This window comes from Danio rerio, chromosome 7, assembly GCF_052040795.2.
Source record: "Danio rerio strain M-AB ecotype USA chromosome 7, GRCz13ab, whole genome shotgun sequence".
Taxonomy (NCBI): domain Eukaryota; kingdom Metazoa; phylum Chordata; class Actinopteri; order Cypriniformes; family Danionidae; genus Danio; species Danio rerio.
Genome location: NC_141027.1, coordinates 39,573,691 through 39,590,175, shown reverse-complemented (window position 1 = coordinate 39,590,175; position 16,485 = coordinate 39,573,691). Strand labels below are relative to the sequence as shown.

The window sequence follows — 16,485 nt, the reverse complement described above, 5'->3', positions numbered from 1 at the left end:
GTGTTTTTTTTTTTGACAGATCAACCTGATTGGCTGGCTCATGAACGATGTTTTCGGTAATTGATTATGAAGGATCTGTGCTCTACTGGCTTTGTCTGGACTCGTTTTGGCAGGACACACACAGCAACAAATCTAAAGTACACACGACCCACTTTTGGGGGGAAAATAAAAACATTACAAAAATATTCCTTAAAGAAAATCTGAAATATTGCTAAAGTTTCACCTAACGTACTTCCGCTACTACATATCTACAATTTCATGGATTAAAATCGGACAAAAATAAGAGGAAAAGGTAGGCCGAACCTGAGACCATGAGAGGTGTTGTTTTAAATTTATACTGAACAAAAGACTCCTAATTTAAACACTATGTAATTGTGTGGATTGATACTTTGCCTCGCATGTAAATTAGCTTGCTAACTGCTAAATGTTAAAGCTGTAAAGTTAATTTCTTTATTAAAAAGTAATTATTGTAATTTAACGTTAACGTTATAACCTTCACTAGTTGCTTTATTCTGTGACAATGAATTTACTGTAATGAGTGACACTCCTTTTATTGCAGGTTAAACTTAACTTATATATGTCTAACGTTAGCTGGAGTCAAACATGAGCTATCTTTGACCTGACGTGCTATAGTGTCACAAAACGTGTAAAGCTTTTCCACGTGTTTTAACCCTGTTATTTTGGTAATTGCATTCCTGTAAATAATAACTACGTATTTATAGTAGTCTTTGCATTTTTGATAGTTAAACTATGCATTGTTTACCCATGTAATAGTTTTTGTTTGTTTTATTTTTTAATTTATTAATTTTTATTTACTGCTTAATTCTTTATTAGTAGAACTGAAATGGAAATATGGTTAGCTTTTATTGTAGTTAGACTCGTCATTGTGTATTGTGTATTAGGTATTGAGGTCTCTGTTCAGTTAGATTGTTGTGTGAATATCTTTTAATGTTGTTACTATTTCAATTTTTTAAGTAAAGCATACACTTTAAAAGTATGATTGTGTTCAGTATTATGTTGTTTGAAGAAAAATACACAGTGTTCATTAACTAGAATTAAAAGTAAATTTCAAATGTATTCAATGTTACTTTTGCATAGCTAAAAAATAACAAAAAATAAATTACCATAGTTAACTTGACATACTTTAAGTTGACTTAAAGCCTGTGTGGAAAACCTTATGAAAGAAAAAGTAAACTTTTTGTTTAATTTATGTTTAATTAATGATTTTTTTCTCTGTCAAGGTGTTGGCTATGAAAGATGAAACCTTTATTTTTTTTAAATCTATAAATTAATAAATAAATACACAAATATATAATAAACGAGTAAATGTATATAAAAATCCACAAATTCCTGCATAACTCAATCAGGCAGGTACAAAATTTAATAAATTACACGAATGTTACGGGAATAAGAAAATGGTAAACTGAAAGCTCCACCCCCCGCCCCCTCCCAAATGTTTATTCATTCTTGATTGTAGTTATGTATTTACCTTTCCTCAGTAAACATGCTAATGAGACTGGTTCTGTCAATCATCAGAAAGTGGTCTTCATGCCATTATTGGTTGATCGTTAGAAAACATTTGCTTTTCATTAAAAAAAAAAAAAACTATAATTTTTTTTTACTGGCTTCTGATGATTGACTGCTCTATTAATTATTTATACATTTATTTATGCAGAAAGTTTATATATATACACATTTTTTTTGCTTATTTATTGTTTTATTTATGCATGAATTTATGGATTTATTTACTCATTTATTTGCGTATTTATTTATTGTTTTTGCGTCCTCCATAGTTGACTAATTCATCATAAGACAGGGTTTATACAGTCATGGAAAACCTGGAAAAGTCATGGAATTTTGACATGGCATTTTCCAGGCTTGGAAAAGTTATGAAGATTAGTTTAACAAATATCAGTATACTTAAATTAGGGCTGCGCGATATTGGAACAATCTGACATTACAATATTTTGTATTTCTGTGATATGTTGCGACGAGAATATAATTTCACCAGATGATTTAAAAGTTTTATTTTTGATTGATTGGGGTGGGGGGGGGGGGGGGGGGGGGGGGTTGTTAGAGAGTGAATCCCGAATAATATATAACAAATAAATTACAAGCATAGATAAATAAAACATAGTCAAGATAAAAGTGAATTATAGTTTTCAGGTATTCACTATTTCGGTACAGATATTGAATAATTAACACTGCATAGTCTTCGTTCTATATTATTTAATCTTTAATTTAGTTACCAAAAAATTTCTTTTGGCCCGATTTTTAAAAAATTGAAATATTGAAATGTTTAACAGTCACAGGTCTTAAAGGGACAGTTTACTCAAAGATTAAAATGTACTTACTATTTACTCACACTTCAATTGTTTCAATACTATATGAGTTATTAGGTTATATTATTTTTGTCTTTATTTAAAAAAAAGAAAGCTCATAAATGTTTAAAACAAGTGAAGGGTGTAATAAAAATGGTAAGTAATTTTTGAGTGAACGATCTCTTTAAAATGCATACAGATGATAAACTTTTAGTTCATTTTGATTAAACTCTAAATTAAACTATAATCCCATCCCAATATTGCATATCCTGCGATGTGACTATTGTGAATGCACACATTACTTTATCAATGCTAAAACAATATATTGTGCAGCCCTAACTTGAATATAGGATAGTTGTTTTCTTTTCTGTCCTTGGCCAAAATATTGTTCTCACATTGTTAGTGCTGTGCAAGCTTTATCAAAAAAAATCAATAAAAAAACTAATTTAAACAAATTAGTTAGTTGCGTGTTCTATAATATGCTGTTATAAATTTGAACGTTATTGTTTTTCTTATTATTAATCATTTATTTTTAGATATTACATGAAATATTATGTCATGAAAATGTACTTGAAAGTTCTGGAAAAGTCATGAAATTTTAGTAGTAAAAATGCATATGAACCCTAATTAGATGGAAAAGTAGACCAATGCTGATTAATTTTTTCTCACTACTATTTCATGCCCTTTCTATTCATGTGACAACCTGGATACACCATCATTTAGTTCTGTAGTTTTGATTTGATATGCTGTAAAACTATCCTGTCAAACCCTGTAATCTTCTTTGACACCTGTGCCGTTGTGCAGAGATGCTATTCAGAGAAAGTTAATGGTGATGTACAATGCTGGAAGATTTGACATTGCATTTAGATAACTCCTTCCCAAGAATGCAAATGGGAAATTTATAGTCAAATCAAGGTATGTTATGTATATTTGTGCTAAGATTTGTTCAGTTTCTGATGCGTTATAATCTTTTTCTCTCTCAGAATGATGACGTGGTAGCAGCAGAGGTAGTCTTTTGTGTTTGGGCCGGTGGACGGCTCTGGGTCTGGTGTGAGAGAGAGGGAGTGAGGAAGAGTGTTTGGAGATGAAGCTGGGACAGAGGAACTCAGTATGTATCCTGTCCAGTCGAGAGCGGGGAGCACCGGGTCTTGCATCATATAGGGTTCTGCAGCAGCTTGTAGAAGAGAAGACACAGCGAATGAAATGGCAAAGTCAGGTAAATGATTCATCCACACAATTTCTACAGATACCTTGTAGACATTGTACTTGCAATGGTCAGTAAAATGTCTCAGAAGCAATACGCAGCCTTGTATCACTATCACAGTTTGTGAGTTATTTAGTTTTTTATTTGTTTTGGGAATGTTAGAAATGTAAGATATTTATCATTTGAAGTTCTAATAAAACAAAATGATTAGAGGTTTTTTGAGTAAATTCTAAAAATATATAGTCATATAGCATTTATATTTTCCTTTTTTAGTTTTAAGAAATGACCTGGGGCCGCATTTATAAAACTTAGCATAGAAACCTTCCTAAAAGTGAACATACACCATAATAAATTGTAATTTATTTATTAATGATTATGACTCATGTGATGATTTAAAGTGGTCCAATATTAAAGGCCCCGTTTACACTAATACGTTTTGGTTTTAAAACATGGTTTTAGAATGAAAACGATCCGCGTCCACACTGGCGTTTCATCTAGCGTTTCTGAAAAGATCTCCGTCCACACTATATCGCTGAAAATGCACATCAAGTGACCATACACGCACTCTGGCATGCTCTGAAAGCTGCTTTAGTGTATTTTTGCGTCTGAGCTTTAGGCAGTCTGTGGGAGCTCTGAGCGCACATGCCCGGCTGAGAGCAACCGAACGTCAGCCAGTCCATCCCGAAACTGCCGGTGGATCTCATCTCTCTGTAGTTGTAAAATGTGATGTATAATTCATCTTGTGTAGTAGTTCTATATCTAACAAGTCTGTCTTTTGAATCTATTAACCTCTTTGTTCTTGTGTTTTGTAACGTGTTTTGGCTGAGCACAAACATAAGTTAATATACCTATACATTTAGGTAACCATGTACACCGATTGCGAATGTTTGACCAATTTATTTTGCTTTTATTTCCTATATTGTGTAAACTTATTGTACTTTATACTTATTATTATTATTAATATTATTATTGATTATTAAAATTATAGCTTGCTGATTATTATATTCTGCAAAAGATACAGCTATTTCATATTTCACCATGCATTTCCTCTGATAATCTTAATTGTGTGCACATAGTCTGACATTAAGCACATACTAAAACCAGACAGTTAGCTTAATGTGTATATTTTTCAATGAAAATAAACGGAGGCAGTAATTAGGTTCTGTTTCATTATAAATTTGCTTATAATGAAGATGATGGTCAAATAAATATGTACATGATGCTTGAACTTTTTTGGTGTCTGTTATGTTTAAATTGGTAATATAAAAATAAAAAGAGACTATGCTTTATGACATGTTTTCATTTTATTGCTAAGGTATTGAAACGTAGCCAGGGTTATAATTGTACACTGCCATTACATTTGAAGATTTTCTTGACGTGTCCTCACGTCCTCGGAAGTTCGTTATAAACTTGTGAAGTCTGAACTTACAAGGAAAGGATGCAAGTGTGAACTTTGTGTACAGTACTTAATATTAAGGAAAAAGCCCCAATCAGATGCAGCTTCGCCTCCGTTTTCAGATGTCTCCATTTCCCCCCATCCACACTAATAAGCAGTTTTCATTTTAAAATGAAAACTGCCTCTTTGGCGTTTCCAAAATGCTTCATTTTCAGGGCTTGAAAATTCTGGGGTAGTTTGGACGGAAGGCGTAACCATAGCAAAACTTATGCGTTTTAAAACAAAATTGTATTAGTATAAACAAGGCCTAATTTAAACATGTTTACTTACAACTGCTCACAATTTCATGTCAAGTTTGTTTTTATAGATCACAACTTGCATGGGCATAGTTGTATGCATATTCCCACCTGTTTTGTGTGTATGCCACATTTATAAATGAAACCCTTATCAAAAAGACTTGCTTTCATCACGAACCATAATTTTAACTGTAATTAATTTTACAGATAACTGTTAACATCCAAACCAATGCATGATAAACTGCTTATTAAAAGCTCATGCTGCAGCAATAATGTGTGACACTGAGGCTTTCACATGGTTGTGAAAGTGATTCAAGTGATATAGTTCTCTGTGGTTTGGACTTCCCTATTTTTGCAGAATTAAAATGAATATTGAAACTTTATGGTTAGAGATGAAGCCCTGATAATAGTCATTAACTTGGTTGTGATCAGATTTTATTATAGTATGAATGTGACTGAAGGAAATATTTTTTCTTTTGCTACCACAGAAAGTAGAGTTACCAGACAGTCCCCGCTCAACCTTTCTGCTAGCCTTTAGTCCGGACAGGTAAGACCACTTTGATTACACTTTCATACTCAGGCTTGACCAAAGGAATCTACAGTATGTAGATTGATTTGATAAAACTCACCCTCTAATTATGCCTTTTTGATCAGGGCTTGTCATCAAGCTAATAAAGTTTTTTTTTTTTTTTTTTGTCATTTGTGTTTTTCTAGGTCTTTAATGGCTTCCACACATGTGAACCATAACATCTACATCACTGAGGTTAAATCAGGAAAGTGTGTTCATTCATTGGTGGGCCATCGCAGGACACCCTGGTGTCTAACTTTTCACCCTATCATCCCTGGGCTTATTGCTTCTGGCTGCCTGGACGGAGAGGTCAGAATCTGGGACCTACATGTAAGTATTGATTTTACTAATATTGAAGGATTGCTGTTAGTTTGTTTTTAATTCTTTCTCTGTAGATATATTACGGCAACTTTTGCACCAAAATTAAGGTCTTTTTTTGTTCCAGGGTGGCAGTGAAAGCTGGCTTACAGAGAGTAACTCCGCAATCGCATCTCTTGCTTTCCACCCCACGGCTCAGCTGCTGCTCATTGCCACCAACAATGAGGTGCATCTGTGGGACTGGAGTCGGAAAGAGCCCTTCACTGTGGTCAAAACTGCCAGTGAGACAGAGAGAGTCAGGTTTGATGCACTTTATTTTATTCATCTTTAAAAAACGAATGAAGACATTTTTTAAAACATGAGAGACTTTTGTCGCTATATTAATGTCCCCCATTTATGTTTTAAAAACTTTTAACTTCTGTTTGGTCTTTATGAATGCACGCTGATTAATGTTTCAACAAGAATGAAAGCTTAAATCTTCAGAAGACTTGGATTAATCTCTCAATTCATATGGACTGCTTTTATAATCTATTTAAACTTGTTAAAGGAATAATTCAGCCAAAAATTAAAATGTACTAACCCTCAATCGGAATCAGACCTTTATTGCCTGGTATGTTCACACATTCAAGAAATTAGTTTTTGTGACGGAGCTTCTACAGTGCAACAGAATTAGAAAGACGGGATTGTGTATACAGGTATTTTACAGGTATTTTACTATACACAACGGTATATGTGCAGCTGTTCTGTGCAAATTGGCATGTAAAGTATGTTGTTAAACAAGTGTATATGTGTATAAAAAGTGTATAGCTAGTAGTGATGTTTGCTTCACAATTACTATTAGCAAGTACTCATAAGATGGATTACCTGAGGGAAGTGGTTCTGAAAAGTGTTCTTTTTTGTTGAACGACAAAAAAGATATACTGAAGAATTTTAAAGTACGCTATGCATATACATTCATAGTAGGAAAAAACAAATACTATGTAAGTCAATGATCATAGGATTCCAAAATTGTTTATAAATTTTGTGTTCAACTCAAACAGCTTCGGGACAAGTAAAGGCCGAGTAAACAATGACAAAATCTTCAGTTTTGGTTGAACTATCCCATTAAAGCCCCAAATCTTTGGTACATACATATACTTTCAATGGATGAACAGAAATTTCAGTTGTTATAAAACATAGCTTCAGTTGTGTTTCAAAATTTTTTGTGTGAATCTTTAATAATGAACATTTACTGTACAGGCAAGTCCATCTGATGCTTTTATGAGGCTTCTCTGTGTTTTTTGCAGATTGGTGAGATTTGATCCATTGGGTCACTATCTTCTAACTGCCATTGTAAACCCTTCGAACCAACCGGTTAGTCTTTTTGCTGTTGTTTAAGACATGTATAAGACATCCCATGTTTATTTTAAAAGTTCGGGACCATAAATGTGCTTGTATTCGTTTGTTTCAGAATGATGATGATCCTGAGATTCCAATGGACAGTGTGGAGATGCCTCATCTCCGACAGCGCTCCTTCCTGCAGTCCCAGCCTGCGAGGCGCACACCCATCTTGCACAATTTCTTGCACATCCTCACTTCCCGCAACTCTGTTCCTCAGGCTGGAGGTGCCCATTCTGCTTCCACTGATGGGTCCTCCGATTCTTCTGGCCCTTACACTCTTATGTGCGTTCAGCCGCTTGGAATGGTGTGTTTTTGTAGCCGTTGCTCTGCAGCACGAGTTCCATCTCCACCTGATGAGGACCCTTCAGACTCGGCATCCCTGGAGGCACAAGCTCACACCTTTTCTTCTGCACGCACAGAGCCACTGCAGATGTCACGGTTTTCTGTTGAGTCTCGTGCTGCAAATCGCTCCTCTGCATTCAGCAGCGTGTATGGTGGAGGCAGCAACATGCGGAATCATTCTTCCAGCTCTGGCAGGAGGGGAGTGACTGGAATGGCACCTGTCCCGCATTTCCGACAACATCCACCAGGTAGGGAAGGTGGAGGACGTCACCCTGGAGCAGACTGGACAGTCAGTGGACTTAATGGACAAAGCAGTAGTATGACTCCACAAAGAACTGGCGCTTCCTCTGTTAGCCTTCTTTCTGTCCTGCGACAGCAAGAGACTTCCTTTCAATCACCTGTTTACACTTCTGCTAGTGATAGATGGGGCAGCACACCGGGAACTAGTTCCAGCAGGCACCGTCCTCCAGAAGAAGAGGGACAGAGCAGCTCCTCTTCCATCCACAGTGTCCTGCGTTGTAACCTTTACCGCTATTTTATGGATTATGAGGGAACGCAGGACACGGTCCAGCCTCTTGATGGCAGCAGACAGGACCAGCAGACTCAGGAAATGCTCAACAACAACATGGACCCAGAGCAACCAGGACCATCTCATTACCAGTCACCCTATAGCGGTGAAAACCCTCCCCACAGTCACATGAACCGCTGTAGAGTATGCCACAATCTTTTCACCTACAATCAGGGTAGCCGGCGCTGGGACAGAACAGGTCAGCCTTCATCTACTGAGAGAAACACACCATGGCAACCTTCTAGTTCTGCCTTCCACAGCGTAGCTCCAGTTTCACAATCTAATGAACACCTACTGGAACACAGACCCATAGAGTCCACACCAAATACCCCAGAGCCTCATGTACCATTTTCCCAGAGAACTGACACTGGTCAGCATGAGGAGCAGGCCGTTGGGCTTGTCTTTAACCAGGAAACTGGCCAACTGGAGCGTGTTTACAGACAGTCTGCCTCCTCTCGCTCTGCAAACATATCACAAGGAGCCTTAAACCAGGAAATGCCTGAAGACACACCAGATAACGATTACTTGCGCAGGTGAGGCTGTAGTCTTTTTTTTAATTGCTTAAACAACTTGTTCCATGAGGAATTAAGCATCCAAAGGTTTAAATGTTTCATTGTACAACAAAACATGCTGTTTTGAAGTTTCCAAACCAGTCCAACTTTTCTTAAAGTTAATCTACAACAGTGTTTCTCAATTCTGGTCTTCGGGACCCCTCCTGCTCTGCAAACTTTGTTATGTCTCTCTTATTTGTCACACAAGGATCAGTTCTTGGATGTCTATTATTGAGCTGATGATCTAAATCAGGTATCTTTAGTAAGGAAGACATACAAAATGTGCAAGGCGGATGGTCTCGAGGAATGGAATTGGGAACCACTTATCTGCACTAAAAGCTAGCTCGTGGATGCCCAAACTTGTCTTGGAGGACCGGTGTCCTGCAGATTTTAGCTTCAACAGTCAACACACCTGCACAGATGTTTCTAGAAAGCGAATACCATGGTCACAGTAGAGTTTGAGTATGCAAAATTCTGTTGTATGGCGTTTGCCAAAAGGGCCGGGATTAAACGAGCTGATTAGACTTTTAAAAAATTAGCTATTGATCCATATTTTAAATTTCTATAATGAGAGGTCATGTTTTGATCTTCGATTGGTCTCACACAATCACATGATGCGACTTTGCAGGTCAGAGTTTACCAAACTTGACCTTTTCAATCCAGCGAACTGCACAGTGAAATGTCGCACAGGCTTGTGTTTCCGGTCTGCTGCCTTCTCATGTGTATGAATGGAAGTCTATGGAGTGAAAAATGCAGTGTAACCGCGGCTTTAGTAAGAGCTTGTTTGGCTAGCCCAGGTGTGTGTTATTAGGGTTGGAACTAAACTTTGCAGGGCCAAGTTTAGGCACCCCTGAACTAGCTTGCAATTCCACAACTTATTAATGTCAGATGATGCTCTTGGTCCTCTATATAGAAATAACAGCAGTGATTACAGATGTTTAGAAACTTTTCCCAATCTGCCACAATAAGGTATTTTGTTTATGTTGACCAGTTGTTTGCCAACATTCAACATTTTTACTGACAACAACAGAAAAAGGTATGGCCATATTTGCACTACCATTCCAAAGCAACAGTAAAAGCATTTCAAACAATATTAACAGTATATCACTGTTTCCACAACCAAAGCTGCACAACTGTTTTTCCAGCATGTATCATGATATAAAAATGCTTCTTGGGCATTAAATTTGCCATACTATCACAAATATTTCTAAAGCATCCTCTCAACTGGAGTAATTCAGATTTAAACAACATTTAAGCTTTCATTTTTTTGATTCAAAGTTGAATCTACAACATTTCAGTAAATCATAAGCTGCGTCCCAAATGGCACACTATACACTATACACTATGCACTCATGCACTATGTACTTATGCACTTACACACTCAACAGCATAGTATATGTATGTAGTGGGGTCCCAAATGGCACACTAATGTTTTTTTTTACTAAGTGGAAATTCAAACCATTTCCCTGATGACGTTTGACGGTTGCCAAATCAGTGAAATAAACGGCCGAATTATTAAATAATACCTGCCGTGAGTATTGCCGCATTCACCATTGGGAGGCGCTATAATCACTCTCGTAGGAGAATTTTGCTTTCACCATCCAAAATAAATAGTTATCCAACATGTGCATCTGATAGCTCCGCCCCTTCCGCTACGTAAGCAAACCTGCGGTCATTGAGTGCGTGTAGTGTCCCACATTACACACTTCATTTTAGCGGCTAAATGAGTGCATCATCCGGGTAATTAAAGTGCACTTATTATTTTTAGAGTTTTCAGTGTGAACGCACTACTTACACTATTTATACTACAAAATGGCGTAGAATAGTGCATAAGTATGTGATTTGAGACGCATCTATAGAAAAATGTGTGTTCTAGGGTTGTCAAAATACCATTAGTTCATCTTATGATACTATACCAGCTGAAGTATCACAATACCAAATAGTATTGCTACTCAAATAATAAAGAAAATAGTCAGAAAAACTATATTTTAGATGTTATAATAGGTCTACTTGAGTTTAATTCAGTTCCCTTATTATTGAAAAAAGTGTTAGTTGCACGTCACTTCACCTAAAATATTTGTTTATAATATGAGTTTATTTTGTAGATAACTGACCTACAAAAAATACGTTAAAATAAAGATACAAATTATGCCAAAACAAAATTTGTTAACAAAAATAAAAAAAGCATTTTCCAACAAAATTAGGCTATATGAAGTGGTCAAAAATGTTTCAATGTTTCCTGTTGCTATTTTGGGTTTTTCATCTAATCCAAAGTAATTCAAAATTTCACTTTGTGGGTCGTTCTTTTAGGAGATTATCACAGTTGTTGTAGCTACTTAATCATATTTACAGGAACAGAATTGAACAGATTCAGGTGTGCATTTGAAACGTCAGAAAACGTGCAACCTTAGAGTTCTCCCCACACATTATTGAAATAAAATGGTCTATTGTTGCACAAACATGTGAGCATTTTAGTGACTTTCCACATGCAACATTATCTATTGTAGAATAATGACGATACTACCGTTTACAAACTACAGTGGCACCACTAGTATTTTGAAGCTATAGTATCGCGATACTACCATAGTACTGGTAAATCGTGCAACCCTAATGTGTACCAATTAGGGCTGCACGATATTGGAAAAAATTGACATTGCAATATTTAGTTTTGCTGCAATATATATTGTGATAGGAATAAAATTTTACTAGATGATTTAAATAGCTCTATTCATTGACTAGTGTGATCATGTCTTTTTTTATGCAATGTATCTGGATAAAATATAATGATTTACAAGCATAAATACAACAGAGCAAATAAAGAGTACTTTATTGTTTTTTGCAGAGTCAAACAGTATTCAAATGCAAAAATTGAACTGTCAAACACCAAATCAAATGATCATTCTATAAATAATTATATGTAATAATATTTGATAATATCTATAAATAATCTAATCCTACAATGTGACTGTTGTGAATACACACGTTGTGATATCGATGATCGAGACATGCATGACAGTAAAACCCAAGTGTGGCAGTTTTTTCCCAGGTTGGTCTAAACCAGGGGTGTCCAAACTCAGTCCTGGAGTGCCGGCGTCCTGCATAGTTCTTCAACACACCTCCCTGGAACTTTCTAGTATACCTAGAAAGAGCTTGATTAGTTGGTTCAGGTGTGTTTGATTAGGGTTGAAACTAAAATACGCAGGACACTGGCCCTCCAGGACTAAGTTTGGACACCCCTGGTCTAAACTTTCACACAAGCCCTTGGACAAATGATTCTTTATAGTCTGGTAGTATTGTTTTCTACCAATATTATGTGTGAAAATTTGTCAAACCCTGTTGATCCTGGCTGTTTGGAGCACATGAACAGCGACTTATTGCACTGTAAGCTATTTTGAGATCCTGTCACAATATAACAGAGGCTGTGCAAAATCTCTGTTGGCAGAGCAAACCATACTGAACATAACGGCAAGCTTAAAGTCTGCATGCGAGTATGAAGACACTGGCACAGCAGTCGACAATGGTCTACATGTGAAATGATTAACAGCTCTTCATGAAGTGCTCAGGTGTTAATACGCAGACTCTGAGTGTGCTGTCATGTCAAATATCATTGTAACTCCCTTATTCTTCAGCAGGATAGCCTCTGTGCAAAGCCTGCATAATAAAGTGCAGTCTGAACTGCGATTCCTCACATAAACTCTTATTAGAGTAAAACGATAACCTTACTTGGGCTTCAAGGAAAAGTGTCTGACACAGAAATCAGTCTGATCTGACCTAGTGCCTGTCTGTGTGCACTCTATTAGCCCTCACTGCAGAGTGTGCCATCCAGAGATGGGCCTGGTATTAAGAAGGTGCTTATCTACATATCAGCACTCTCCAGTCCTGACAGCACAGATGAATAAATATTAAGAGTTGATTGAGGTGACAAACAAAATGTCTTTTTGCATTCTGCTACCTAAATTATAGATCTTTCCTGAGCAAGATTCATTCACATAGAGACCGACCTATCTGCATGCCATTGTTTTTATTGTGGAGATTTATGTGAATTTCACAAGAGCGTGTTGCTTTCACCAAGCATGTCATTATTGAAGTGCATGGCAGACTTCTGAGATTGTTTGTGTGGAGCTTTCATGCTAGTCAAATTTGTGCTCTGAACGTCTCTGAGACCCCTATAGCAAATTGAAGGATCTGAAGGCAAAAGAATTATACGTGAAACAAGTATAGTTTGTTCAAAGCAGCCCAAGAAGCGTGAGTCTGTTGTTAGAGATTTTAGATTCTGAGCTTTTTCAGCTCAGCTATAAGGCCCGATTGGGTTCTTTAAGTATTGGAAGACTTTGATTGTTGAAATTTTAGGAATACCTGGAAAAAAATGCTTTTTTGAAAGTATTTTCTTTTTATTGTGTAACAATATTTAAACATTCAAACTCCACACAGTAACACCAACTGACCCAGCCAAGGATCGAACCAGCGACCCTCTTCCTGTGAGGCGACAGCACTACCTACTGCGCCACTGCATCACCATATAATCATTCATTTATAAGTATTTTCACAAAATTTCCTTTATAAAAATGCATTGTATCGTATGGGCCTGTAAATATCATGTCAGGATAATGTCAGTTTTGTTTAAATAACTTTTTAAAGAACAATTTAACTGGTTCTCACATTCTGGTCTTTTCATCTGCTGTTAATGTGAGGAGCTATTGTACAACTTAGTTAATAATGTTGTTTTTCGATTTGTAATAAGATTATTTTGCTTACCCCATTGGCAGATTATTTTGCTTGATTTAAGGAAAATCTCACTTCATTTTGGCATATTATTTCTTAAAACAAGACAATATGTTTTGCTTGTCTAGAAAATTCTTCTTGATTTAAGAACTTTTAGATATTTGGACTAGAAACAAGACAAAAAATCTAAGTAAGAAAAGCATTTTTTGCAGTGTGACACACAGCATCACGGTCTCTCATTCACACACATACATAGGCATGCTCGCTCGCTCGCTCAAGAGTCTGGAGCGATATTGTTAGACCGCCCGCTCCCGTTCAAATTACACCAGTTACCAACCGCTCTTACGCTTTATTCAGAAATTTATTCCTGCACCGCAAGAAATCTGGTCTGCTCCCGCAGTACAGCCGGGATGCAGAGCTTTACTTTGAGTGTCCAGAAAAGCGCTATATAAATGTAACATAATTATTATTATAATTGTATATGATGATTTTGTTTTGTGTAAAATCCTGATAAATAAGAATCAAATGTTTATTATGGGTTTAAATGGGTAGTTCACCAAAAACTGAAAGATCTGTCATTGTTTACTCACCCAACGCTTATCTTAAACTGGTTTGCGTTTCTTTCTTCTGTTAAACACAAAAGAAGGCATTTGGGGAAGGGTTGGAAACCTTTTACTACTGTGGATGTCAATGGTTACTGGTTTTTAACATTCTTCTAAATATCATGATGGGCTAATGACTGATGCTGCATGATGACTTGACACTGTTATTAAGATGAACAATTATTACAGACTATTGTTCAACTGTTTTTTTTTTCTTTCTATGCGGTCTCATTTAACTACTCTCTAAAATTACTTATGTTTGAACTACTTATTTAAAATGAGTTGAAACAACACAATTCTTAATTTTTTTTTGGGACAACCTGATTGATTTATGTTGAATTCACTTAAATTTTATGAAAAAAAAAAAATTAAGCCAGCCTAAATGGTTGGTGTTGGGACAGCATGAAGGAATTTGTGGAACCCAGCCTTTTTGACAGTGTAGTTAAAATATGTTGTCATGCAAACCCTTAGTCAATGACACATCTGGCTCATAAAGTAAGATGTATAACTTTGAGTTTTGCTGTTAAGTAAACCGACCTACTTTTGTAATTTTCAATCACACTGGCACTTTTGTAAGGAATCTGACCTAAAATATGGGCCAGTCTTTGCAGATTGCTCCCCTCAAGGGTCTTGAAATGCCAGCTTCACTCCATTAGGGGGCAGTAGCTCATCACACTGCACATATGTAGTGGTAACTTTCCACATGTATCTTCAACACTAAATAGCCGGTGGGTTTTTTGTTCTGATTATGTACTCTAACACACAGTCCTCCTCTTCTCATGATGCCGAACAGCATGTCCCATGTGCGTGGCCATGCTGTGAATCAGTTTTGTTTTAAAGCCAATGCTGTGCAACGGAAAGTATCGCACTTCACTTATAGAGAAGAGCAATAAGAATGAATGCTCTGCCATTTTACATTGTCCCAGGAGTCCCGCTCCAGTTCAGCATTACTGACTCACAGCTTTGAGCGTGGAGCAAAGTTTCAGCACGAACTCTCATCACTACCTGCTATAATGTCATACCTGAAACAAGAGCCTGTGAAATTTATAGAAAGTTACCTCAATATTGTTCAGATAATAAGCTGCCATATTACAGTATGCAGAAGCGCAAAACAAAAGGCTTGAAACTGTAGCACAATCTGCACCGTCATCTGCATTCCATCTGGATAAAAATGTATCACGCTATACATTTTGCACTTTCAAGAGTGATTATAGACTAAACAAGTTAAAAATATCCCCAGAACTGCACATTTCCTAACTGTTTAGTGTGTTTTTATAGAGTTATGTTTGCTTCAACTCTGTTAAAATGCAGATCTTGATCTTTTTAAGTGAGCAAACAAAGCCAACTGCGTGAAAAGGAGTCAGAATCGATCCGTTCTGTTTTTGCTGTGAGTCAAAGGGCAGAAGATGGCATTCTAATGAAGCGCCGAGCACACCCACACCAGATGCATTCACGTACACACATCACACTGACTCATGCTGAATAAAAATGCCCTGCTCGCTGCCCAACTGTCCGTCCAGCTTTGTGCCCTGCCAGTCCAAGAAGGCATGCTTTGGACTCGGCCTCCTCTCTTAATGGCCTTCAGCAAACTCTCCGTTGTATGAGGAATAGCACAAACCCAGACTTAACAAATACCCCGATTTAATGGGTTATTAACCAATTCCTGGCCAAGCCTGGCAGAGCTCACATCATTACTTACACATTATATTCATTTAGCCTTCACATAACAGTCGGTAATGAGCATACTAATGTCCTTGTGCAGTTTAATGAGATTTTTAATGATTGTGATGCTGCTCGGTGGGGAGTGTTACTGTAGAAACCGAATGGTGGAAATTGGAAGAAATGTGTCTTCTTCATTTTTGTTTGACGTCCTCTCCAAAAATTCTTAATCTGGACAGGAAGTGCTTTGCAACTTCAAAACAAACAAAAGCAATGCAATTCTCTTTTGTAGGAGGCTGCTGGAGTCGTCCATGATGTCTCTTTCGAGAAATGGCACCTCTGGGTCACGAGACCACCCCATCTATCCCGACCCAGCCAGGTGAAGCCGTGTGTTTGTGTATGTGTGTGAACAGCATTTCACCGTCATGCCGCTTGGACGGTGAGGTCTGGGTAATGAGAACGAGTGTGTGTTATGCTTCCGGACAGTAGTGTGACATTTCAGACTCACCAACACCCCTGTGTCCCCTTAATTCAAACATGCACACACAGCCTGTCAGC

The 16,485-nt window shown here is 37.0% G+C and overlaps 1 protein-coding gene across 8 annotated transcripts in view; it reads left to right on the top strand.

Annotated features, from left to right (window-relative positions):
• Window positions 1-87: 87 nt before the first annotated feature.
• ambra1a (autophagy and beclin 1 regulator 1a) overlaps window positions 88-16,485 on the top strand; it is a 106,437-nt gene continuing 90,039 nt past the window's right edge. For 4 of the 8 annotated variants that reach the window (XR_015494511.1, XR_015494514.1, XR_015494513.1 and 1 more), the window contains exons 1-7: window positions 94-292; window positions 3,305-3,537; window positions 5,706-5,764; window positions 5,932-6,115; window positions 6,231-6,403; window positions 7,390-7,456; window positions 7,554-8,926. Coding sequence is in view for 3 of the 8 variants with exons in the window: in XM_087258659.1 (XP_087114785.1) it covers window positions 3,406-3,537; window positions 5,706-5,764; window positions 5,932-6,115; window positions 6,231-6,403; window positions 7,390-7,456; window positions 7,554-8,926 (1,988 nt within the window). In the remaining 5 variants the exon portion in view is untranslated. 8 annotated transcript variants of the gene reach the window in all.